Source organism: Hemicordylus capensis, chromosome 14 (genome assembly GCF_027244095.1).
Source record: "Hemicordylus capensis ecotype Gifberg chromosome 14, rHemCap1.1.pri, whole genome shotgun sequence".
In the NCBI taxonomy this organism is placed as follows: Eukaryota; Metazoa; Chordata; class Lepidosauria; order Squamata; family Cordylidae; genus Hemicordylus; species Hemicordylus capensis.
Window position 1 is genome coordinate 18,181,388 of NC_069670.1, and position 26,593 is coordinate 18,207,980.

Below are 26,593 nucleotides of genomic sequence, written 5' to 3' on the forward strand. Positions count from 1 at the left end.
ACATCATGATAAATTTTTGGATGTGGACGCAGCTCTTCTTCCCAGTGACACAGAACTTGGTTATCTGTGCTGCTCAAGTCCCTTGCGTGAAACAGCGCTTCTCCCAAACGGAGTAGATATCATCGGATGCCAGGCACCTAGAATAAGGCAGCTTCAAAAGTTCAAACGTGCATAGAGCATGAGCGCTTGTGGCAGTCTCCCTGCTTACCCAACTGCAGGCCACACACTGAGATTTCTTCCCATGGGCCCTCTTGCCCCATCAGCCCCTCTTGACTTGCATCTGGGCACGTCTAGCCTAGCAGACACTCCAGGCGTGCCGTTTCTATGGTAAGAGTAGCCGTAACCTTGGCAACCCGAGTCACAAAGGAGCGAGAAAAAGGAGTTTTGATCTGGCTCAAATTCCCTCCAACCTGAACACGCTTCTCCCCCCCACCCGGCCACTTCCCAGCAGCCACCTGTCCAGCCTCTGGTCTAATGGGACAATGCAGGATTGTTGAATTCCAGCCTCCAGGTTTTTGTTCTGTGGTGAAATATTCATAGCAACGAAACTGTATGTTTTGTTTAGATCCAAAGCAGAGCTAATTCCTTTTCCATTTCTTTCTACGTCTCCACGTCGCAATATAACAAGTGGCCATGAAATCCTGAATTATGACCAAACTACTTTTTTTTCTTTCTTTTTTTTGGCGGGGTGGGATGGAGTGAGGGAGCAAGAAGGAATTCACCAGCCTTTGTCTTGTTGTATTATTATTTTTTAATCACTTTGGTTGATCTGTACAAAGTTGTTGAAAAATATACAAATTGTACATTGTCTACCCACCAGGTCCTGAACTGGTTCTACTTCCCCCTTTTCCCACTGAAATGCAAATGGAAATTCAGATAATTTAAGCCAGAATCTCTTTACCCCAAAGTCCAGAAATTTAAATTTGGGTATAATTTTAATTGTTGGTACAGTCCTTCCCCCTTTAGGCAAATGGATGAAAGGATTCAGGGAGCTGTTCTCTACGAGACACTGATGAGTTGCATGTGTGGAAATTTGAAGAGGCCCGTGGGGAATATTAGTGGGGGGAAACTCAAGATATTGCGCAGAGAGAGAGAGAGAGAGAGAGAAAGAGGAAGCCACTTGGGCTAGTTTTGATCAGATTTTTTTAAAAAAAACTTTGTAGTTTTCACACTGTTGAACAGCTAGATTATACAGCTGCTTTAGATCTAGGAGGTGGGCATAGCTCAGAACTAATGGTTTTGCCTGCAGAAAAATCCCAGTTTAAATCTCGGATATCTCCCATTAATAAGAATCCCAAGTAACAGAGCTGGTCTACACTGGTCATAACTATTGCAAGCCATGAGTGGATTGCAAGGGCAAAGGGCAAGCCTCCAAAGTCCCTCCCAGCATTCAAATTCTATTATTCCAGGGGGTTTAAAAGATGACAGGGTCTAACTTCTAACTGTTCTAAATTGCCAGTGGCTAATTAGCAGGGAACAGTCTTCACTCCCTCTAAGGCATCGAGATTGGGCGGCCCCCTTCTCCAAGAAGGACTGCCACCACATTACCTAGTATGAAACTGGGTCTCCATTAGCAGCAGCGTTTGTGGTTAAGAGTCCCAGAATGTCAAAAGCGGATATCTGATCTCCAGGCAAATGTCTCACATATGGCTGGCATGTCTACAGTCTCAGGGTAGAGAGACATGATGGGAAATTCACATCGCTAATGTCATGGGGGAAGGGGGAGGCTTAACTTTGGTTGTGCTGGATTAGAAATCTCTCTCTCCCCCCCCCCCCGCCCAGCTTCCTGGTAGATGGAGCCTTGGGATGGGGCAAAGAGACTCCAGCATCCCAGAAGAAACTGGCCAGATCTTGGCTTCTGCCTGGAAAGTTTTGTTTTGTTTTGCCCGTCTTGAACACCTGCAGTCCAGTACTCAGGACCGGAGTCCAAATAACATCTGGCAAGTCTAACTGAGGACGAGGAAAGGATGGGGTGGGTGGTGGGTGGGAGAGCACCCTTGGCAGAACCCGATTCTCCCTCCATGGGGGAAGAAGGCAGAATGGGGTCCCCAGAGGTGGGAGGGGCCTTTCAGGACAAGGTGGGGGCCTTTGACTTAAATAGGATCAATATAAAAATACGTTCTTGTGTAGGGTCTGTTGGCACATGTCGCTGTGTGGGGAAAGGTATGACACAGGTGGGCCCCCCAGGCAGGGTCTGCCTTTTACGAAGAATGGAGGTGCCAACCTCTAGTCGTCGTCGTCATCATCGTCGTCGTCGTCGTCGTCATCATCATCATCCTCTGTGTTGATCTCTCCTTCCAGCACATCCTCAATCCAGTCTTCCAACTCGTCTGGGGACGGGAGGTCGTCCTCATCATCCATCTCCAACCAGATGCTGTCGGCCTGCGGGCAGAAATGTCAAGGGCGTCAGGAGGTGGGGGAAAGTCTAGCCTGACAATGCCAGAGATTTTTGAGATTTCAGGGGCCTGTTGGCCATCGCCACATTCTGTGGCTCCGGATTCTATGCATTAATCGTGCGTGGCACACAGAAGGACTTACTTCTGCTCTGAATCTATATAGGGAAATGTAGGCTTGCGTAGGAAAGACACACCACCAATTATGAAGAGTAAATACGGTTTATGATTTGCCCCCATCTCCAGATTATTTGTGCAGTTCCTAACATTTCATTGTGCCCATCTCCTTGAACAAGTTCCTATTTGTATTTTGTGCTGCTAACCTCCTCATCAAGACTGTGATTGAAGAATGGCAGGCGAAAAGCAAATTAAGAGCTTTTCTGCAGGTAACGTTTTCGAGGTATCTTTTATCACCTGTTGTTGTCTAAAAAAGGACACCCAGAAGGTCACGGCCTTCAAGGCGAGAATTGTGACTTCTTAGGACTGCCTCTTTGGATGCAATCTTTTGATGGGGTGATTAAAACAGGTGCCCGTTATGAATTAGTCTGCAAACTACCCTTGTCTGCCATCCTGAGGTTTGGAAAAGCTTGTGTCTAAAGGGTCCTAAATGCATGCAAAAGGTTTAGCTTTACAGTTGTACATACGGCTCCAATATGCTTGGGAGTACTTACATCTGTCACATTGACAACGCCAATCTGAGGCCGGGACAGGTCAATGTCAAAAGTCTTCTCCCAGTATGGGATCAGCTGAGAGAGATAGGAAGAGGAGAAAGAGGAGTGAAGCTTTCACTCACACCACACACCCTAGTCTTGCCTGGGAATGGATTGTGGAGGGGGTGGGCAGTGGAGCCAGGCTGTGGGGTGGTTACATAGGAACATAGGAAGCTGCCATATACTGAGTCAGACCATAGGTCCATCTAGCTCAGTACTGTCTACCCAGACTGGCAGCGGCTTAATTCTGCTGTTGAGGCCTCCCCTACAGGAGAAAAGGATGTTTTAAAATTGGCACACCCGACGTATGAATATATGGCCCAGTATTGACAAGGTCATGAAAAAGGCCTACACCATCTCTAGGGCTGGTGAACCCTTAGCATATAAGGGGGCTGGGGTGGTGCTTCCCTAGTCTGGGTCTAGGGCTGCTCATCTTCGGCCCTCCTGCAGATAGGAACATAGGAAGCTGCCATATGGGTGAGTGGCTAAGTTGAGCAGGGCTGGTCTATACCCTCTGCCTGAAGCACTTTGGAACTCAGCCTGAAGCACTTTGGAACTCAGCCAAGTGGCTTCGGGAGGTTTGGATGGCATCTGTGGGGCTAAGTGAAATGTTCCCGCCCCAGGGGAGGACAGGATAAACTTCAGGGGTGGAAAAAGGGAGAAGTGGGTGCTGTTATTCCCTGCCCTGACGAGGACCCCCACGTCTAAAGAGCACAATTGCCTGTTCACCAGTGGGAAGTCCTCGGGGTCGATCCAGATGATGCTGAGATCTGGGTTGTCCGTGTTATCTTGAGCAACATCCTTCAGGATCTCCAGGAACTCAAAACCATCTGTGACCGAAGGGAGAAATGAGAGAGAAGAGTCCTTTCAAGCCAGCATTCCCTTCAACATGTCCTCTGTTCCTCCCCGCAAATTCCCTGCCTCTTCTCTTGGTCACGGGACCCTGAACCCAAGCACATCTCTTCAGCCTCCTGGCCTGCCAAATAGATCCACATTCCCTCCCAGTTTGTGATCTCTGGAATGGCATCCTCCCACCTTTCACCATTTTTGTGGTTCTTCAATGTTGATCGCACACAGTTATTGATATAAGAAACATCGCTGCAGTCCAGATTGTTTCAGTTCAAATGTCGGTGGGAGAATTACTTGCTAGACCAGGGATGGACCAATGTGGTCATCCATCTGTTGGTGAACTACAACCCCCATCAGCCCCACCCTGGGGCTATTTATTTTAGAAAAAAGGCGACTGAGGGGAGACATGATAGAGGTCTATAAAATCATGCATGGTATGGAGGAAGTGGATAGAGAGAAATTCTTCTCCCTTTCACATAACTCTAGAACCAGGGGTCATCCCATGAAATTGGTTGCCAGGAAATCTAGGACCAGCAAACGGAAGTACTTTTTCACACAACGCATCATAAAATTGTGGAATTCTCTGACACAAGATGTGGTGACAGCCAGCAACCTGGATGGCTTGAAGAGGGGTTTGGATAACTTCATGGAGGAGAGGTCTATTAATGGCTACTAGTCGGAGGGCTGTGGGCCACCTCCAGCCGGTGGCTATAGGCCACCTCAGGATGCCTCTGAGTACCAGTTGCAGGGGAGTAACAGCAGGAGAGGGGGCATGGCCTCAATTCCTGCCTGTAGGCTTCTCAGGGGCATCTGGTGGGCCACTGTGTGAAACAGGATGCTGGACTAGATGGGCCTTCTTGGGCCTGATCCAACAGGGCTGTTCTTATGTTCTAACCACAGTGGCCACAGTGAGAGATGATGGGAATTGTAGGTCTATGCTAGACCTTTCCAAACTCCTTGGTAAGAAGAGCATTTATTTTTATTAAGACTGCAGCAATGTCCTTTTGCAGTCTAGGAGGGGAGTTACACTTCATGTCGAGTACAATCTAAAGTTCTGAGTTTGTGCAAATACGACTGCAGAAAGCCATGATCCCATACTTTTTTGAGTGTGTCATCAATGAAAAAGTTAGGCTTAATGTTTCTTTATCCTGTTCTGAGGGATTGCACAAACTGGTCCCACCAGCAGAAAACCAGAATGACTGTTGACAAATATTAGTGAAGGTATGGCTCGATGTGATGGCTATGTATGCTCTGGTAGCTATGGAATGCCAACAAACATTCACTGATGAGAACATTTGTTGATTTTGCAGGATGGGCAATGAACTTCGATGTCATCTTTATTCTGCTCCAGCTACTATGTTGGGCAAGTGATTCCTATGCTCTTTTTATCAGTTTTACCTTCATTTACTTTATCTGGAATTTGCCAATGGCTAAACACATTCTAATAATTTTTTGAATGCACTCATGTGATGTAATATCCACCACATTGATCTGGTTTTGACTCTGTTTTTGTCGTCATTGACAGAAAATGTGAAAAACAACAAGTTGAAGGTGAAAGCAGATCCGGTGCCACGCCCAAATGGATGCACATTGCCAGCCTAGGTCATAAAACTCTCTCCAGGGCTCTCTGCTGAGGTGACTTACCTGGGTCATCCTCTTCTGCGAATGCAACAATGTGGATGCCATCTATGTCATCTTCCTGGAGGGAGAAGGAAAAGAAGACAGAGCTCACAAACGGCCTTTGTCTTGTTGGGGATACAGACACTGGTCAGAACCCTCCAGGCAGCTCTCCTACAGAAGCCCCATCGCAACGAGTGGGCACTGTACAAGACCATAGCAGTTGATGACGTCACGGGCACTAATCAATTGGTGCCCTCCATGGCAGTGCTCTTGTGCAGCTCCCATTAACTTCAACGGGGCTTTTACAGGATAACCTTGTGGTGGATCATGCCTTCCCATACCAACATGCAACTGGAGCAGGGAAGGAAGTACTTAGAGGACACGTCGACATTTTGCCAATGACCTTTTGGAAGCTGCTGAGCCCCCCAGCCTCAGTTTCTCCACTCCTCAGAGGGCTTCTAATCTACCTCTGTAAGGCCAAGGGGAGAGACTGAAAGGGAAGCCAGCTCTGCGGTCCGCGAGACCAAGGCCCAGGTATATCTATAATTTATTCTGCTGGCCAATGCAAAGTATCCGTTTGCACCAGAAATGCTTCCTTTGTGTCGTTTGCACAGTGCTGCATTATTGATGGCTGAGCTGTGAGAAAAGCAAGGGGAAACGTTTTCTGAGTGGATGGGAGAGAGAGGACCCTTGGACCTCAGGTTCAAATTCCTGCTTTGCTCGGATGCTTCCTGGGCAGCCTTGAGCAAAGCCACAGAGAGACCCACGCACCGCCTTTGTCTCGGCAGTGACTGCTTCACGTAGGAATGAACACAAGTCACCCACCCCGTTCTGTTCCGTCTCTGTTCGGAAAGTTCACCTTGCCTTCCGATCCTTTTCTATCCATTTCATCAAGGTCTTATCCACACACCCGTTCGCATTGGTCACGAGGAAGAGAAAACCGACACAATGGGGCGGAAGGCACTTAAGCCTTCACAAAGCATGCATGCACCGCACGCTGTACAAAAGGCAGAGATTTCAAAAAGTGAACCACATTCCTAGTGCATGGATCCCACTTTGGAAACAAGACCAGAAATCCAGAATCCCGACATCGAGGGAGAAATGCATTTTGGGAGTATTACTATGAATACACAGCCCTGCACCCAACACTTCCTTTGGACATACCCAGGTTTCATACATGCTGTCTGGCTGGAGTTTCCTGAGTGTTGGCCTGCAAAAGAGAGACAGGAGGGAGTTTGAGGAAAGACAGCACATAGGTAGAGTTTTTATTTTTATATTTATTTTTACAAACAGCGTGTACCACTTAGGCATAGGAACATAGGAAACTGCCATATACTGAGTCAGACCATTGGTCTATCTAGCTCAGTATTGTCTACCTAGACTGGCAGCGGCTTCTCCAAGGTTGCAGGCAGGAATCTCTCTCAGCCCTGTCTTGGAGATGCTGCCAGGGAGGGGACTTGGAACCTTCTACTCTTCCCAGAGTAGCTCCATCCCCTGTTGGGAATATCTTTCAGTGCTCACACTTCTAGTCTCCCATTCATTTGCAACCAGGGTGGACCCTGCTTAGCCAAGGGGACAAGTCATGCTTGCTACCACAAGACCAGCTCTCTTCTACAGATCTTCTACAGCTCTCTTCTACAGATCAGCCCCTATTTATATTCTACAGATTTTCTGAGCACATAAATACGGTCATTGCCGAATCTTGCCAGGGATTCTGCAATTCCCACCCTCCAGTCAATCACGTTTGCACATGGCAAAAAACCTTTGCATCACAAAGCCAGTTGGTCCCCTGATGCCTTTCATAGTAAGGATGGGCTTGCAAGTTTCAATAAGACCCCAGTCAGGACAAAGCACACCCCACCCGCTGTCCACTGCAGAAAAGAGAGAAGAAGCTGTGACATACCTAGACATTATGTCTAGCTACTTAGCTACTTTTCTTTGACAGCATGGTGGACTGGAAGGAATGTGGGATCACTGTTCCCTCTAACAGGGATTCCTAGATGTTGTTCACTACAACTCCCAGCATCCCCAGCTGCAATGGCCAGGCTCAAACTATCATACTATCATACTTCGGACACATTATGTGAAGACCCAGCTCCCTTGGGAAGTCCATAATGCTGGGAAAAGTTGGAGGAAAGAGAAGAAGAGGATGACCAGCAGCAGGGTGGATGGACTCAATCATGACAGCAATGAATGCACCACGGAGAGACCTTTAAAGGCCAAGTTGAAGACAGATCATCCTGGAGAGAATCTATCTATGTGGTCGCTAAGAGTCGACACTGACTTGACGGCACTTAATCAATCAATCAATAGATCAGTCAACAACATCTGGGAATCCCTGTTAGAGGGAACACTGCCTGGGATTACTGTAGGGTGGGATGAACATAGTAACATAGGAAGCTGCCACATACTGAGTCAGATCTTTGATCCATCTAGCTCCGTATTGTCTACACTGACTGGCAGTGGCTTCTCCAAGGTTGCAGGCAGGAGTCTCTCTCAGCCCTGTCTTGGAGATGCTGCCAGGGAGGGAACTGGGAACCCTCTGCTCTTCCCAGAATGGCTCCATCCCTGAAGAGGAAGATCTTACAGTGCTCCTACCTGTAGTCTCCCATTCAATTGCAAACCAGGGTGGACCCTGCTTAGTGAATGGGATGATGCATGCTTGCTACCACAAGACCAGCTCTCCTCCGATAGCGAAGTGGGGACAGGATGTTTTTATCTCAGGCGATGTGTCCTGAAAGCGGTTGTGGTCCATGTGGACAAAGGAATGGGATTAAGGGGCTGAGTGATTACAGGAAGTATACAGGAAAGGGAGGACTTCTCATTCAGGGAGCAGATGAAGCTGCCACATCGAGTCAGACCACTGGTCCACTGAACACAATACTGTCTGCTCTGACTGGCAGCAGCTCTCCAAGGCCTCAGGCAGTGAGAGATCCTCCTTAGCTCTGCTTACCCGAGAGCCGTCATTGGTTCAAAACATTATGGAGGCTTCAAAATGAGGGAAGCAATAATCCCATATGTTTCAGAGCCCCAGTTTATACCGCTCAGGAGGAACTTTATATCTATGGCTAGCTTGTAGGTTTAGCGCACCACTGGTGGCTGTTATAAACAATTATGAATCCATGTCAACACTTGGGCTGTTGTGCAAGAAACCGAAAGGCAGGCTAGACATGTTTAAAGTCAACGCCTTTGTTTCAAACAGGGGATAAAAAAGAGGGATGGTGTGATCCATGCTGAAATATGACTACTGACTACTGTTATTTTTAATGAGAGATGAAGAAGGATCTAGCTAGAGGGAAGACTCCCGAAATAGAATTGCTGTTATTGCTGAGTGTTGAGCTCCTGTCTAATCACAGTTTTAAAGTGTGGGTTATTTTCTTGCGTTGTTGATTTTATTTGCTGTTATTATTCATAGGAACATAGGAAGCTGCCATATACCGAGTCAGACCCTTGGTCCATCTAGCTCAGTATTGTCTACCCAGACTGGCAGCAGCTTCACCAAGGTTACAGGCAGGAGTCTATCTCAGCCCTATCTTGGAGATGCCGCCAGGGAGGGAACTGGGAACCTTCTGCTCTTCCCAGAGCGGCTCCATCCCCTGAGGGGAATCTCTTCCAGTGCTCACACTTCTAGTCTCCCATCCATATGCAACCAGGGCAGATCCTGCTTAGCAAAGGGGACAATTCAAGCTTGCTACCACAAGACCAGCTCTCCTCCCTGAGAGCAGCTCAACAAAACATTGCAGTATATCCCTGGTGTGTATGTATTACCTGAATCTGTATCTGAGTAAGGTGCAAGTTTTAGGCACCTTTCCCCTTCAGAAGCAGAAGGAGTTGTGACTGTCTTGAGAGTGTATTCTTCAAGCTGAGAAAATTTCTGCTTTTTTCATTCAGGCGCTCCTTTCCTCCTCCTTGCTCCACCCACCTGGGAGTTCTCCCCACAGCAAGCTTGACCATGAGCTTTTTGCGAGGTTTTACTGTGAACTCAAAGTTATCCCCAAAACCCGACACAAAAAGTTGATTTTTTAAACCCCGGATATAAATCGGGGGTAGTGAAAAATCTGAATCGTGTATGAAGTGCTTCCCAATAGCTCGCAGGGACTTTGGGGTAAATCTGCCCGATATGTGAACACACAGCCTCCATTCTGGAGGAGATGCGAGCGAAAGGGCTTTAAAAGCCCTGTGTGAAAAACTTCCTGGTTGTCTGTTAACTGTCCTCTGAGTCCACGAACATTCTACTCCATTGAGTTGCATTGGGGCAGTTTGGGGATGGGTGGGGGCCTCTTTAAATATTTTTCTTCAGATTTTTATGAAACCAACATATCTGTCGGCCAGTACCTCTCACAAACCCATAGGTGCTCCAGTTATGCATCCATAAGGATTCAAACATTTCCCGCTCTTTCAGAAATAGATACAAACTTATGTTTGGTACATCGTTCCTGTTGAATTTAAGTTTGAATGTGCTCCAAGAATCAGCACACCTTAGGGAAGGAGCTGTGACTTCCCAGCCTGAAAATGTGAAACGGAGTCTCTGGAGCGGGCAAAACTCGGAACCAGAAATGGGGATTATTTTGCAATATCTAATTTCCAGGTCCCACCCAGAGAGATCCCAGCACCCAAACTGTTGCTGGACTTGGGCGGACTTGGAAATCAGAAGCTTTTGAAGCAGGTAGCCAAGGAGGAGGACGAGAGAGAGAGAGAGAGAGAGAGAGTTGGGGTGAAGGCGAGGCGCGCGGAGAACAGCACAGACAGTGAAAACATCATTTTGTGCAAGACAAATCCTAAGCCGGTCCCGCAAGCAAATCGCAGGGCGAGATGATGGAATCAAGCGTGGCTGCCATAGCAACCAGAGTCCCTGATCTGCCAAATGTTCCAAGCAGGCTGGGTGGAGATGCCAGGGCTTTAGAAACAGTGGCATTAATAAATTAAAATGAGATATCAACAGGGAGGAGACGGAGGGGGTGCTTGTGGGGGAAAGTGTGTATGTGGGGCGGTGGGGGGGGGGAAATGAGGCACAGCCCCCTCCCTCGGTAATGGATGAAGCAAATGCAGGGTCAAACTTCTCTGATCTGGTTCCTCTCTGCAGAGGTCCGTGTTTGTGCCCCCTGGAGAGCTGAGGGATGGATTGGCCTTCTGAAGCCTTCTGGTTTTTTTAATCCCAAAGGATTAGCGCTGGGATGCACCAAAGTGAATGCATCCTTGCAGCATCCCCGGGAGAGCAGAGGGGCGGGGGCAAAGGGGTCTCTTCTATCAGCTAGTCTAGGGCGGTGATTAACCCTCGGGTTCCTGAAGGAGTGTCCTTTCGGGGCAGGCAGAGGAGGCTGGGGAGATGCTGGGGGCCCCACATCACATTGACAGAGGCCAGAAGAAGCCCGATTCATTATAGGAGGGCCCCACATGTTGGGCTTGGTCGGTGGTCACCCAGGGGCCTTGGGCTTACCCCCTTCCCCTGCTGCAGAGTAATCTAGACTGTTCTGGTGCTCACTGGATCAGGACAATATCATCATTGGTGTGTGTGTGTGTGTGTGTGTGAGTGTGGCGGGGCGGGGCGGTGTTCGCCCTGGACCCTGCAAAAGTGAGAGACAGTCCCAGATATGGCCCCATGAGCCACATCAGGTTGAACAGAAAAGGAGCCGTCTCTGGTCCTTCTGGGTATCTGTGCCCGTTCCTGCAAAATAGGTTTATCTGCTAGAGCGGAGGGAGAAGCCATTGATCATACCTGTTGCTGCAGCAGCAGCAGCAGCAGCAGCAAAAGATGGATTGTTTTAAGGGGCACGGGGTGGAAAGTTGAAGGGTTCTGTGTTTGTTTGTTTGTTTAATAGGCAGTGGGAAGCCTTGGATTTAATGGCCTCTGATGGCTGGTGGGTACTAGAGACTGGACATGCCTCACCGAGTGTGGGGACGGCCTGGGTCGGCAGGGAGGCACTAACAGCCTGGAAGCTGGGAAACTCTGCCATGACTTGATTTGTATATATCCAGCTGGATGGATCAATGGATCAATGGATGGATCAATGGGTTGACTCAGCTTCCTCTGTTCATCTGAAGCTCCCGGGGCTCAGGGGTGGAGCTTCTGCTTGGCATGCAGAAGGTCCCAGGTTAGGAACATAGGAAGCTGCCATATACTGAGTCAGACTATTGGTCCATCCAACTCAGTATTGTCTTCACAGACTGGCAGCGGCTCCTCCAAGGTTGCAGGCAGGAGTCCCTCTCTCAGCCCTCTCTTGGAGATGCTGCCAGGGAGGGAACTTGGAACCTTCTGCTCTTCCCAGGGCGGCTCCATCCCCTGAGGGGAATCTCTTCCAGTGCTCACATATCAAGTCTCCCATTCAGATGCAACCAGGGCAGACCCTGCTTAGCTATGGGGACAAGTCATGCTTGCTACCCCAAGACCAGCTCTCCTCTCCAGGTTCAATCCCTGGCAGCATCTCCAAGTAGGCATGGAACAGACTCCGGCCTGAAACCTTGGAGCGCTGCTGCCAGTCAGAGCAGGCCATCCTGGGCTCAAGGGACCCAGGCAGGCTCTGGCTTCCCAGATTCCTGGGGGTTCTTCTGCCCCCTCCAAAAAAGAGGCAAAGATGCGCGCCCCCCCCCCCCCCGCTGTCAAACCAGCGTGCGCTAGGGCGGGCCCAGGTCCTGGCTGTGGGGAGACGCAAGACTTGAATCCCAAAGTTGCTTCCGCAAGGCGGAGGGCCGAGAAGGCGCACGTTCTCGATGGCGCCCGTGAGTTAGGAGTGGAGTGAGGCATTCGGGCCAATGGATGCACTGTTTCTATGACAGCGGCAGGAGGGGGGGGGTCTTTTGGCTCCCGCCGCCGCCGCCGCCACCATGGAAACAGATTAATTCCCACCCCAGGCGGAGTAACTTGGTTGCACAGCAAACGGCAAACAGAGGGTCTCTCTCGGGCCCGGATGCCCGTGGCTCAGAACGGCCGGGCCCCGTCTGTTCACCTCTTGTGCTCCTCCAAGAACTGCACAATCTCGTCCTCGCTGTTGGGTTTGTCTGGGATGGTCACTGGTTCCTCCATGAACGGCTCGTAGTAGTCGATCTCATTCAGCTTCAGAGACAATTTCTTTGCCACCTGCAGTGGGGAGGGGGGGGCAGAGAGGAAGCTAAGTAGGGCTGATCTTCCTGAGGGGGTGGGACGGGGGTGTTTGGAGAGGTGGCATCTCCCCCTGCTCCATCTCGGAGGCCCAAAAACCCGATTCTGACTGTCATATAACAAAAAAATTGGACTCGGGCTCAAGTTCAAATCCTTGTTCGGCAATGAAATGGATTTCGGGCCAGTCATGTATCTCTGGGACTAACCTACCTCACAGGGCTGTTGTGAGGATAAACATAGCCATGTATACTGCTCTGGGCTCCTTGGAGGAAGAGCGGGATATCTGGGCAGTGGGGGGCGGGCAGTGGGGAACGTTTTTATTAGGACCAATTGGCATATCTCAAAACAGCAAACAAGCTTTTGGCTTCTGCAGAATTCTTCTTCAGGCTGGTGTAAGACCAGTCTCGGGTTGCTAAGACCAAACCCGGGTTGCACCAAGGAGGAGAGGGAAATAACCGCTTCTGTCCATTTCAAAAGTGCCAGGAGTTTGCTGCAACTTGAGATTTTTTGGCTGTTGAACCTAGCACAGCCTAACCACATTAAGGCTGCAATCCTAAGCAAACCTCCTAGAGAACAAGTCCCACTGAACAGAGTGGGTCTTCCTTCTGGGTCTCTTGCATGCCATTGCACTACGCACCTGCCTCTGGCCTCCACATTACAAGCAGCAGAACATTTGGGAGCTTTCCCACCGTGTCTAGGGATATCTATTTTCCCCTTTCCCCTTGTTTTTCCCCTTTAAAATTCCACCTGAGGAAGAGTTCTGGAGAAGCCCACAGCTTACTCACTATTTTGTAACATTGTATTTGGTCCTAATAAAAGCATTATCTGACTGTTTAGCCATGTTGGCCTTTTAGATTTTTTTTCTACCTGCCTTAAAAACAACAGCAGACAAATCCCCAACCCTCTTTCTCTCAGAAAGATAAGGAAGCACACGCAGACACGATTATACAGTGGTCCCTCTACTTACGAAATTAATCCGTTCCGAATGCACATTTGTAAGTCGAAAAGTTCGTAAGTCGAAAAGCGGTTTCCCATAGGAATGCATTGGGAACAGATTAATGCGTTTCGGAGCCTAGAAAAAAGACCCAGACCCCCAGTAAGGCTTGCAAACTGCACAGGAACATTTCTTTTTAAGAATAAACAGGCAGTAAACAGGCAGGCAAGTCAAGGAAACCGCATGTAAAATTCGGAAGTCGAGGAAACCCCATCTAAAAATTTGTAAGTCGAAAAAACCGCATCTAAAACCGGATCTAAAACTGCCGTTTGTAACTCGAAAAATACTTATGTCGAGTAGTTCGTAAGTCGAGGGACCACTGTATTCAATTGGTAACCTGTTCTGGTTCTTCCAATGGGACTGGCTTGTATAACAAATGCCAAGCATTGCATTACAATAATCAGATTTAAAGTGATCTGCTTACTTACATTTCCATTTGCTTCTCTTCTGCAGTGACCCCTCACTTTTTCTCTCTCCTTTTGCTACTTTTCCATACCATAACATTTGTGGCCCCCCCAACAGATTTTCCCCATGTTTTCTTTCATTAATAAGTTCTTTTGCTGTCAGTGACAGCATCCCTGCCCACACATAGTACAACATATGACTTTATGTGTACCTTGCTGTCAAAGGTTGCAAAGAAGGGGATGTAGGGATGGAATTCCTCAGCTGCATCTTCGTAGGCCTTGAAATCTGAAAGAGATTGTATTATTATTATTATTATATGTGTGTGTGTGTGTTACGTTCCATAAACATCGGTGCTATCTTTATATATAGCTTTATGACTTTCTGCTTAAAAATAAATAAATAAATAGTAAAATCTCCACCAGATTTGTGTGTCTGTTTAGGGTGGAGAGCTAAGTCTTCTGCTAGCAATCATGAGTTGTTCCCTTTTACTAAGCAGGGTTTGCCATGGTTTGCATTTGGATAGGTGACTATACATGACCGTTGTCTGCTATAAGATATTGCCCTTAGGGCTGCAGCTCATGGGCAGATCATCTCCTTTGCACGCAGAAGGTCCCAGGTTCAGTCCCTGGCAGCATCTTCAGGTAGGGCTGGGAGAGACACTCTGCATGGAACCCTGGGGAAGCTGCTGCCAGTCAGTGTAGACAATACTGAGCTAGATGGACCAGTGGTCTGACTCAGTATAAGGCAACTTCCTGTGTTTCTTGTTCCTCTGTGTTTAATCCCAACTTGCCATAACTGCCTGGAAACTGCCTGGAAAGTGGTGTGTGTGTGTGTGACACATATGACAGAAATGGTGGTTTTGTGAGCCACCTCCAATGAAGCCCCAAAGCACCTGTTCCCCTGACACCTCCCCCACAACAACCCACATACGTTCTGAGTCTTCATTCTTGAAGTATCCGATCAGTTTGGGCTCATCCTCTATATTCTCAAAAGCTTGAAGCTCGTGGTCTCCTTCAATGAACTCAATAGGCTCCTCCAGTACCTGCAAGTGAAGGACACGAAAATTTCGGACTCAACTGTTGGCATCAGAACACCATATCAGCTGAGGTTCTGCTGCTCCTCTAGAAACATACAATCATAGAGTTGGAAGGGAAGCCTGGAATCACAGAATTGGGAGTCGGAATCTTAGAAGCATACACTCATAGAGTTGGAAGGGAATAATAGAACCATAGAGTTGGGAGTGGGAATCATACAAGCAAACAATCGTAGAGTCGGGAGGGGTCCTAAGAAATCTCCTCTTGCTGAAGCTGTGTCTGTCTGGCTGTAAGCAAGAATTAAACTAGAAATATCTTGGTTATTGGCCGACATGTTTCCTCTCTATCGACTCTTTTGAGGGCCAATCAATAGTAAGAGTGATGTACAAGCCATTAGTTCAATCATGAAACAGGACAAAAATGGGCATCTCAAAACGTGGATGTGGGAGAACTACAAATACTGAAACACAACCTCTGAAACAGGACAATTTAAAAATAAAACAAGATTAACCAAACGTAACCCTAAAGCTCTTTGGAAAAAAGCAAACGCCACTATTGGAAACAAAACAGGACCTCTTTTGTCAAGCAAGCTAACTTCAGAAATAAAACTTTGGTACATCACACGACATAACTTGACACAAAATATATATACTCAGTGACTCACAACAGCTAAATTCTTTGGAGAGTTCTCCTCTCTCACCCTCATCAAATGTTATGCAAAGACAGGCTGGTGGAGTTCAGCCGGAAGAATCGGAGAAGGAGGGGAGGGGAGATTGGCTGGAGGCTCAGAAGGTTACTTTGGTCGATGGAAGATTTTGGAGCAAGTCCTGTGAATGGTAGTTCTTTACTGACAGTACGGCCAAGAATGTATATTTGGTTTCAGTGATGGAGAGCCAAGCAGATCTCCTTCAGTGGGGCTCATTCTACAGCTTTGGGGCTACAGCAGAAAAGACTCTGCCTGCCTGCCCACTGCACCTCCAACAATGTTGGGGAAAGGAATAGAGCTTTCTATACTGCTTTGCTATTTATTTCATCTAGTACATTTCTATCATACGCTTCCTCCAAGGTGCTGAAGGGATGTACATACTTCATCTCCTCCCCATTTTATCTTCAGAACAACCTGGTGAGGTGGGTTAGTCTGATAAATAGTTAGGCCCAGGATAACTCACTGAGCTTCATGGTGGGGTGGGGAGCTAAAGATTAGCACTATTTATATATGATTATATGATTAAAGGTCCCTCGCTTTTTGGTATTATTTTGTATTAGTCTATATAATAAATCGTATGGCTTAGGAAGCTGCCATAGACTGAGTCAGACCATTGGTCCATCTAGCTCAGTATGTCTGCACAAACTGGCAGCGGCTTCTCCAAGGTTGCAGGCAGGAGTCTCTCTCAGCCCTCTCTTGGAGATGCTGCTACGGAGGGAACTTGGAACCTTCTGCTCTCCCCAGAGTGATTCCATCCCCTAAGGGGAATATTTTACAGTGCTCACACTTCTACTCTCCCATCCAAATACAAACCAGGGTGGACCCTGCTTAGCTAAGGGGACAATTCCTGCTTGCTACCACAAGACCAGCTTCTTAAAAACAATAAAAAGTTTTTATTATTATTGTATAATAATAAAACAACAGAATAGTTGTCTGTTTAGCTGAAATAAAGAAAGAGAGAGAGAAAGAGAGAAGACTTGAACTCGTGTCTCCCTGGTCTTTGCCAGACACTCCATACCACCATGCCATGTCGGCTCTTTGGGCACTGCTGGTATGGCCAGTCCCAGGTCAGTGATCAATGCTACAATTCTTGGAATTGAGCCTGGAAACAGATGAGCAGTCAGTGGCCTTGTGGTAGCAAGCATGACTTGCCCTCTCTCCTGCTGTTACTCCCCTGCAACTGGGACTCAGAGGCATCCTGCCTCTGAGGCTGGAGGTGGCCTATAGCCCTCCGACTAGTAGCCACTGACAGACCTCTCCTCCATGAAGTTATCCAAACCCCTCTTCAAGCCATCCAGGTTGTTGGCTGTCACCACATCTTGTGGCAGAGAACCACCACTTTTAAAACGTGCCCTTTTGCTCAGTTAGCAGGGGGCTAGGTCAGAATTTGGGACCTGACAAAGAAAGGCTATGATTTCTCAGTGGCCGAGGAAGAGTGGTTCACATAGGAGCACAGGAACAAAGGAATCCGACCCTTGTTCCATCTAGCTCAGTTGTCAACACTGACTGGCAGCAGCTCTCTTTTGGGGTACTACTGCAGTCAATGGGCAAACGGCAGCTCCTATAGGAGAGATCTTGGGGGATTTTTTTGTGTTGGGGTGAGATGGGAGAAATGAAGACAGGAGAGAAGTTTCAGCAATGTGAACGCAGGACAAGGAATACTTACGTCTAGGAGAAACTCCACCAGCGTGTCAGCAGAAAACTCTCCATCGTATTCAATGATCTCATCGTCCTTGAAGACGTAGACACTATCTTCCTCAGTCAGCCCTGCGGTTGGGAGACAGTAGAATGTGAAAAGCTCCACCTGCTGAATTTCTGCCTGTCAGCCTGCTGTTGAAGGCTCAGAAGCAAGGCCAGTCATTTATTTATTTAATCTTTTATCTTTTTTTTAAAAAATGTTTATGCCGCGATCTGTAAACGATCATAGCTGCTCACAAAATAAAACCAAACAGAAATAGACAGACCAAGCAATAGTGCTGGACTAGGGCCGTGGAGACCCGAGTTCAAATGCCCATTCAGCCATGATACTAGCTGGGTGACGCTAGGCCAGTCCCTTTTCTCTCAGCCTAGCCTACCTCACAGGGTTGTTGTGAAAGAGAAACTCAAGTATGTAGTACACCGCTCTGGGCTCCTTGGAGGAAGAGCGGGATATAAAATGTAAAATAATAATAATAATAATAATAATAATAATAATAATAATAGAGCCGGTCTTGTGGTAGCAATCATGAATTGTCCCCTTTGCTAAGCAGGGTCCACCCTGGTTGTATTTGAATGGGAGACCACAGGTGAACACTGTAAGATCTTCCCCTTAGGGGATGGAGCCGCTCTGGGAAGAGCATCTAGGCTCCAAGTTCCCTCCCTGGCAGCATCTCCAAGATAGGGCTGAGAGAGACTCTTGCCAGTAATGTTGGCGAAGCCGCTGCCAGTCTGGGTAGACAATACTGAGCTAGAGGGACCAAGGGTCTGACTCGGTATATGGCAGCTGCCTTTGTTCTATTTTGAGTAAGACAGGAGCTCTCAAACTGGGGTCCTCAGAGGCTACTGGACCACAACTCACAACTGGCTGAAGAATGATGGGAGTTGTAGTCCCAGAATCTTTGAATGATGGGAGTTGTAATCCAGAATCATCTGGGGGGCCTCATGTCTGAGAACCCTTGGAGGAAGAAGTCTTGACTACCCCTCAGGGCCTGAAATCTTCCACAGCAGGGTGGAAAGATGCCTTTTTAAAAAAAAGTTAATTTTATTACTTTTATTGTATCTGTGTCTATCTTATTGTTGTTAGCTGCCCCGAGCAGTAGTGCACTGGAGGGGCGGGGCATCAATATTTTAAATAAATAATGATAAATAAATAATTAGGGACAGCGAAGCAAATCGACTCTCCAAAATTAGTGGGAAGGGTGGTACCATTTTTATGGTGTCGCCATAAAAGCAACTGATGTCCCCACCACCAACCGTGAAGCAGCAAACCCAAGAGGGGGCCTGGGACAAATAGGGCCTGATCGATATGTACCCACAGGGAAGTCCTCAAACCCTTTAGGGGCATAGAAATCACTGCAATCCTTTCTTGTGTAACAGTAACCCTCATTCCCCCCTCCCACTACAATATTTTAGATTGTAAGCTCCTTGGGGCAGGGACCTATCCCGGAACTCCCTCAAGCATCATGTACCTGGAGGGGGCTACAGAAAGGATCATTTTGCCTTTCAGGTTGCTCTGCAGAGATCTGTGAGTCTCCACTGCCCTCTGGTGGCCAGGTGCCACTGGCAATACTTGAAAATTGAGTTCCCTTTCCCCAGTGTTTCTCTCCTCAATTCTGCTTTTGTGTGTGTGTGTGTATGTAGGGGGATTATGAATCTATTTAGTCTCTGCTAAATAAAGGGAGACGGGGAGACCCTGCCATCCCTACTTGGGTCTGTCTTCCAGGGTGGAAAGGTTTGGTTGTTCAGCACTTTGCTATTTTGGAAAGTTCACCAGAGGCTTGCCTTTCCGGCTCCTTACCTAGCTTTTTGGCCACTGCTGCATCCTTCTCTGAGTCCACAAGGCCAAATCCGACTCCTTTCTCCTCCAGGACTTGGGCTGCTAACTAGGAAAAAGAGGCCACACGAGGACACAGAGAGAGAGAGAAGGAAAAGAGAGTGAAAATGTTGCAGGGAAATAGCAGGTATTGTGGGAAAGGTGAAATCTGGGCTCTAAACTGTTATCTCTATCTGGGTTGTAAGGAAGGTTGCCATTTTTTTTGACCAGACATGCTCCTGTGCCCTTAACAGTGGCTTGACCTGCAGGCATTAGCAGGAGATGATGCTTATTTCCATCACAGTAGCAAACTTCACTTGCTGATGCTTGAAGAATCAAAGGGCTTTTTAAGGCACAGGAGCAGGCCAGGTTGTTTCCCACCCGCCTTGGTCAGTTGGCAATTCTAATTCCAGGTGATGTTGACCCAGGACTAGAATCAGATGGAGGAGATCTACAAAATGCGCCTTCTTGTTCTCTTTGCAGTTTAGCAGGAAGGCAGGCGAGTTATCAGCCACGCTACCTCGAGAACTCTGCATTAAAAATGTTTATGAGATGTTGCACATTTCTGATTTTAGACACTTTTTCATGGCCACTCGTGATCCTCCCCCATCCCATTTATATCCTGTTCTTCCTCCAAGGAGCCCACAGCACATACCTATGTCTATCCTCATGACAACCCTGTGAGGTAGGTTAGGCTAAGAGATAAGTGACTGGCCCAGCGTCCCCCAGGGAATTTCATGGCTGAACAGGGATTTGAACTCAGACCTTCCAGTTCTAATCACATGATCCAATTACTCTCCCTGCTCCATTTTTATTTCTGTCATCTGGTTTTCTCCTGTTTCAGCTTCACAAGTGCAAAAAAGAACAGTCTTTTTCTCTGTATGCACTCTGCATGTGGTCAGAGGCACTGTGGTCTTTGATAGCATCATGCTCCAGGGCTGGGCTCTAGCACTGAAAACTGGTTGTGGGTACTCAATAGAACTGAAAGAAGACTTTTCTTTTAAAGTATGAACACCTTTAAAATTCAAGGCCTCAATTCAGAATTTTGTTGGTTTGGTCCGCCATATAAGAGTATAAAGGTCCTTCCAGGTGCCATAAGATATCTACTGTAATGTCGGGTGTCAAATCTCAAACAGCGCAAGTGGTCAACTGTTGCAGGGTTTCAACAGCTGTGAAATACTAAGGTTCTAGTCCTCATCATGTGTATTAGGAAAAAACATGCCCCACTGAGTTCAACGGGACTTCTGTTCAGAGTAAAGGTTCATGGGATTGTACTGTCAATTCTGTAAGAAATCAGCTCTCAAATATGAAATACTATTCTATAGTATTTCTCTGTGTATTGAGGTCGAGTTATAGCTGCTTGCTTGCTGGTGACTTGGGACCGGGCCTTCTCTGTGGTGGCCCCAGGGCTTTGGAATATGCTTCCTGTCAAAATAAAAGCATCCCCATTTCTGATTGCTTTTAGAAAGATTCTCAAGACACACCTCTTTTCTGAAATTTTAACAGAAATCAATTTTAAACCATTGAATTGTTTTTATCCTATGACATTGTTTTAACCTTTGATTCGGTGAAATTGTTTTAATTGTTTTTATTTTGCTTTATATTTGTTCTTTTTAAATGGCTGTAAACCGCCTAGAGATACATATATGAGGTGGTATGAGAGAAAGAGTGAGGGAGAGAGAGAGAGCACAGATATTTTTTAAAAAACTGAAAACTGACTCCCAAATATTGACAAATCTTAAACTCCAACTATCTTCACATGCTCTAGTCTAATGCAGAGGATGTTTGCAGACCCTTGAATATTCAGCAGATATGGATCAAGCCCTACACACCTGATAGCATGATGCCTCTCAATGCCAATTGCAGGGGAGTAACAGCAGGAGAGAGGGCCTGCCTTCACCTCTTGCCTGTGGGCTCCCAGAGGCATCTGGTGGGCCACTGTGTGAAACAGGATGCTGGACTAGATGGGCCTTCTTGGGCCTGATCCAGCAGGTCCGTTCTTTGGTTCTTATTGACTGAGGATTTAGGCATGCACCAGAGGTGCACCGATGTTCTGTGCGTGTGTGCACGTACACCCACCCACACCCACACGTCCACCCACAGCCCCCCATTTGAGTCACATGGCAGAGGGCTGAAACATTAACGGAAACGGAACACCCCTAAGGCGGCACTGCCGTTTGCTTTTTTGAGAGAAAACGCACTTATTTATTCCTGGCAAAAAAACCCCGAGCGTTTTTGTCTCCATTAGATCCGTCCAGGGCTGCCTGAGACACAAATATTAATCTCAGCGCCCCTTTAGCCTGCTGAAGTGCATCGGATTTTTAAAGCAGGGGACCCAGGGCATGACGGGGAGTCCTCCAGACGCTTTCTGCTTCCAACTCCCGAGTCTTGTGCTGTCCTGAAGCCAGCACAAGCTGTGTCTGCTGCGGGTCTTTGCGTCTGCTGCAGCGTTTTAAAGGTGACTTGAAGAACCGGGTTCTTGGTGTATTAATATCCTGCTGCTGGGTGCCAACCCGGTGGGAATGACGGAGAGAGGCGAGGGTATTTCAGGACGGAAGGTGACTTCCCTTCCAGCATGGAAGGCGGGCCGTGGAAACCGACCCAAGAGAGTCCAAATGGAAGTGTGGCAGCCCAAAGGCTTTTCGCCCGGTCTGATGGGACTCAGGAATGGCCCCCTTGGTGTCGCTCAGGCAAGGGCAAGGCACACCCAGGGTGGGGGCCAGCCCCCTGCCAAAATGGGCCCGTGCGGGTTTGACAGTGTCGAGGAGGGGCAGGGAGGAGGGCCGACTGCTGGCAGCCTCCTCTTTCTGGCCGGCTGCTTCTTGCAAGCATGGCAAGGGCGGGGTGTGAGGTTCTGGTGACTGGGGGGGGGAGTTGTGGTTTGGGGTACACCTCACGGGAGGAGAGCTGGTCTTGGGGTAGCAAGCATGACTGGTCCCCTTAGCTAAGCAGGGTCCGCCCTGGTTGCCTATGAATGGGAGACTAGAAGTGTGAGCACTGGAAGAGATTCCCTTTAAGGGGAAGGAGCTGCTCGGGGAAGAGCATCTAGGTTTCAAGCTCCCTCCTTGGCAACATCTCCAAGATAGGGCTGAGAGATTCTCCTGCCTGCAACCTTGGAGAAGCCGCTGCCAGCCTGGGTAGACAATCCTGAGCTAGATGGACCCAGGGTCTGACTCAGTATATGGCAGCTTCCGATGTTCCTATGAGGAGAGGCCACTCCTCCTTGCAAAGCTCACCAGGGTCAGATGGATTCTGAAGAATGGTAGCAGTGAGGGGCATCTTGCCGCCCTGCTGCCGGCACCTCAATAATCTGCCTCCTGAGGCCACCACGTCACCTCGCCTCATTAAAGGGACACTCCTGCAGTATTATCCTCCACTGGATTAAGTGCTGGGTACAGTGTGGCAACAGTGTCCGGAATTAGGTCTTTATTTTGCCACCTTCTTTGGCTGATATGCAGCGTTTAATCCAGGGGAGGACAGCACTACAGGCAAAGATCTGCAAGAGGACGAGAGGTGGGATGATGAGGCTGCTAACTAGCGGAGTACACCAGCCTCTCTGTTTTCCAAGCCTTCACGAGAAGGCTCACGTTCCCACACCGTTGCAGTCATGAGGTCTAGAAACTTGTGGTGGTTTTTTAAAAAAAATTTGCTTGTGCTCGAGCTTTTACGTACGAAACAGGGCCCCTTCCTGGCTGCCTTCCCTGGTGAATCTCAGCTCTCAAGGGCACGCTCCGGCAAATGGCACAAGCCCAAAGCCATTGAAATGCTCGAATGGAGCCACATGGCCACAGCTAGCTCCCATGCACTTCGATGGGACTTGCCCCAGAGTAGCTTCCTAGCTGGCCTTGATCTGCAAAAGCTCTGGATTCTCACCAGACAACAAACAAAGCGATGGCAGTGAAAACCTTGAGGCTTCTGTGTGATTCCGGCCTCACCACCCCAAACTTTCCATCGTCCATAGTTCACACTCTGTTCCTGCCTCGTGTCATTCAAGATAAGCTGCCTCCTTATCCACAGATCCTTCCAACCAACAGTCTAATCCTCCACTTGGCCTGCCTGAGAAATAACTGTTTAGGAAAATACTCTCCGAACACGGCCATCTGCCAAAGCAAGTGCTGCAGGTTTCAATTTTTTAAAAACCTGCTGATCCTTATTTGATTAGTGATGACAGTGAGACAAAAGACGGGGGCTGGATGAGGCTGTAGCTTCGTCTGATTTGCACACAGAAGGTCCCCGGTTCAATCCCTGGCAGCATCTCCAGGTAGGGCTGGGAGAGACTCCGGCCTGCAACCTTGGAGAGCTACTGCCAGTCAGTGTAGACAATCCTGAGCTAGAAGGACCAAAGGTCTGACTCGGTGGCCTGGCTCACACAATCACTCAGATCTAGCTATAATGTGGGTTTCCGTCATTCACATGATCAGGTTCGCACATGCAAAGGTGGAAATCTGTGCTCTGTCTTGGGCTATATAAGCCCCCTTGGCATGGTTCACCCAATCTTGTCAACGTTAGTAACTCACTTTTAGAGAAGTGAGGGCCTGGGGGGGAAATGGGGGAAAAAATTCTTTTTTTCTTTTCTTTTTCTGGGGGAAAAAATGGGGGCCCCCCAGAGTCCCCCCCGTTTCCCCCATGCTTTCACACGTCTACCCACATTAAACTTGGGTATGAATGATTGCGTGAACCAAGCCAGTATAAGGCAGCATCCTATGCACCTATGTAGAAAGGAATGTGGATACCCCCCCGCAAAGGATGCCTCTATCATACACCTCCTGACTCTCTGAAAGTCAGAAACTGCCCTCCATCTTCAGCCCATGAAGGCGGGAGTGGCTGGAAACAACACTCAAAAGGCATGGAGCTTAGCTAAACCAGACCCTCTTGGAGTTCCTTTCAGGGATGTGGCAGGCAGGATAAGTCCCTCCCCCTGGAAGACTGGCTGTCCCTCCAATTTCCTGTTCCCAGCTCCCCATTGACCTCCATATTGGACCCCCCCACACCAGCCTCCTTCTCCTTGAGCCTTTTAATCCCCCTCCTTACGCGGAGGTCTTAGGAATGCAGAAATAGCACTTTCCTAATGGAGATGGCCTCTGATACGTGGCCCGGTCAATTTTTAGAACGGTCCACTGACCCGCGCCCAGGGCCTCCCGTGCCTCTTTCCAGAGCACCCTCGCCTCACGCCCCCCCCGCCCCCCGCCAACAACTCCCCATCCAGAATTTTGGAGGGAACTATTCCAAGCCTTCCAGGATAGGATGGGTGGAGGGGAAAGAGATGCTCTCGTATCTCATCAGAGCTCCAAATATGGAAGTTGCCGATTTAGCCTGCCTACCGCTGCCCAGATCTCCTGGGAACAGTCTTGAACCCGCTCTCTGGGAAGGAGGAGAAGCTCTTTGGGGCTGGATAGCAGAGAGGCGCCCCCAGATACGGGTTGTGGAGAGGATTCTCTTTTCCAGTTGAGGAAGAGACTTTGCGCCTCCCCCCTCCACAGCCGATTGTGTGTGGGGGGGATTTCAGTGGGAAAGCTGCAGTTGTGGCAACCCCAGTCTGGGAGTTTGCTGTGGGGCTAGAGGCCATCCCTCCAATGTCTATGGGCACATATGAGGAGCATGCCAGATCATACCTGCAATGGAGGCTCAAAATGTGCATGTGCCTGAGGCTGGGTACCAAATGTAGTCCTGCCTTACACACATCCTCCTCTTCTGTTTTCTTTTTTTAAAGCAGGGGGCAGAGGGGATCGTGCTGCCTCACTGACGCCCCAACTACCTGCCACCTGAGGTGACCAGCTCACCTCGCCCCATGGATGGGTCGCCCCTGCATGGGAATGCATGCCCAGCTGCCAAAGGGCCTTCACCACCTCCGTCTCCACCTCCACATCCTAGAATTCCCTTGTTCCGTGTGCAAGAAACCAAAAGACAAGCCTTCCGGGTGGATTGCTGGCCGAAAGGCTGGCCGGAATCCCCATAGTGATCTGGGGAACGGAAGGCGTTGCCTTCCCTCGGTGCCTCTAGTCTCGTCCCGGCTGTGGATCCCTTTCCACACGCCCACGCTCCTCCCCAGAGACAGCTGCATTGCAGCGATAGTAGGAGCTGTTGCACTGCGCCCAGAGGGAGGCGGACGGGAGGGCGGAGGCACCGTCGTCGTGTTCTGCAGCTGCAGGAATTCCAGCAGGACGTGCTTGCTCGATGGTGCAACTTTCCTGCCGGAATGGGCCAGAAGACCTGGCCAAGCGATCTGGGAACTGGGTGAACCAGTGACACGTTATAGTGATTTAGGAGCAGAAGTGCCTTTTGGATAACGTCTGCCCTCCCCCCTGGCCTAGCACGGTCCCACCCACAACTCCCCCCCCCAAGCTGCGGAGCTCCTGCCCCTCTGCTGCCTGCCTCAGTCCTTCCGCAACACGCCATGCACGCATCCCCCCAGCCCTAGTGCCCAGGTGCCTGTCGAAAGCATCCCGCCGCCTCGTCCCTCCACTTGAGTGGCTGCTCCGTCGGGCGGGTCGGTGGCATTCCGCGCTGCAAAGCGTTGCCATTGGGCAGAGGAGGGCCTCCCGCACGGCGGAAGCGGAAGCCCGGCACACGCATGCCGGCAGAAGGCCGCCTTCTAGAACTTTCTGGAGCGTTACCTCCAGAATCAGCTCTTCCATCTCAAACTGCCGCTGCGACGCCTTGTTGTCCTCCACCGGCTCGTGGTAGAGGAGCGCCAACACGTCGAACTTCTTCAGCACGTTCTTGTAGTTCTTGGCGTTCACGTCAATGACCCGGTCGACGCCGTCGTACTCGGGGAAATCCAGCCCCTCCTCGCCTTGTGCCACGGGTCCGACCGCGGCCAGCAGCAGTGCCGCCCACGCCAGCCAGAGCCCCTTCATCTCGGTCGGGTGGGTCGGGATTTAGGAGAGGATGCCCAGAGCTGAAGGGGGGGAGAGAGAGAAAGAAGTGGCTCCGGCCACTGGTGGGAGATGATTCCGCAGTCCTTCCGTTCCCCCTCCTTGGTGCACGGCAAGACAGATGTAAGCCCCCGAAAGACGGCAGTGGAAAGAGAGTTGACCCTCGCCACCGTCCTTTCTCCCTTCCTTCCTTGCCCTCCCTTTCTCCTGCCTCGCCAGCTGCCTGCCTCCCTTTAAGGTGCTGGCTGGCAGGCCGGGGGACCAGAAGTGGGACGCCTTGGCTCTTTGCTGACACAGGAGGCGGCCGGGGGAGTTGGCCGAGGGGGGCCCTGCCTTCAGGGTGGTGACAACCACTCCGAGGGGTGTGAAGCTTCAAAAGCCAAGGAGGAAAGTGACAGGC

At 49.2% G+C, this 26,593-nt stretch overlaps 1 protein-coding gene across 1 annotated transcript; it reads right to left on the reverse strand.

Annotated features, from left to right (window-relative positions):
* Positions 1-727: 727 nt before the first annotated feature.
* On the reverse strand, positions 728-26,593 carry CASQ1 (calsequestrin 1). Its single transcript, XM_053278640.1, has 11 exons — positions 25,933-26,593; positions 19,304-19,388; positions 17,474-17,574; positions 14,998-15,109; positions 14,279-14,352; positions 12,517-12,647; positions 6,737-6,782; positions 5,597-5,651; positions 3,833-3,933; positions 3,065-3,139; positions 728-2,382 (listed from the first exon to the last, which is right to left on the reverse strand). Exons 1-11 carry the CDS (start codon positions 26,173-26,175, stop codon positions 2,227-2,229), a joined length of 1,179 nt encoding a protein of 392 aa, XP_053134615.1. The 5' UTR covers positions 26,176-26,593; the 3' UTR covers positions 728-2,226.

Coding starts and splice junctions, on each gene's coding strand:
- CASQ1 (XM_053278640.1), bottom strand. CDS start 26,175: ATGAAGGGGCTCTGGCTGGCGTGGGCGGCACTGCTGCTGGCCGCGGTC. Junction 5,652..6,736: donor ACAGCATGTATGAAACCTGG/GTATGTCCAAAG, acceptor TTCTCCCTCCAG/GAAGATGACATAGATGGCAT. Junction 3,140..3,832: donor ACCCCGAGGACTTCCCACTG/GTGAACAGGCAA, acceptor TATCTCTCTCAG/CTGATCCCATACTGGGAGAA.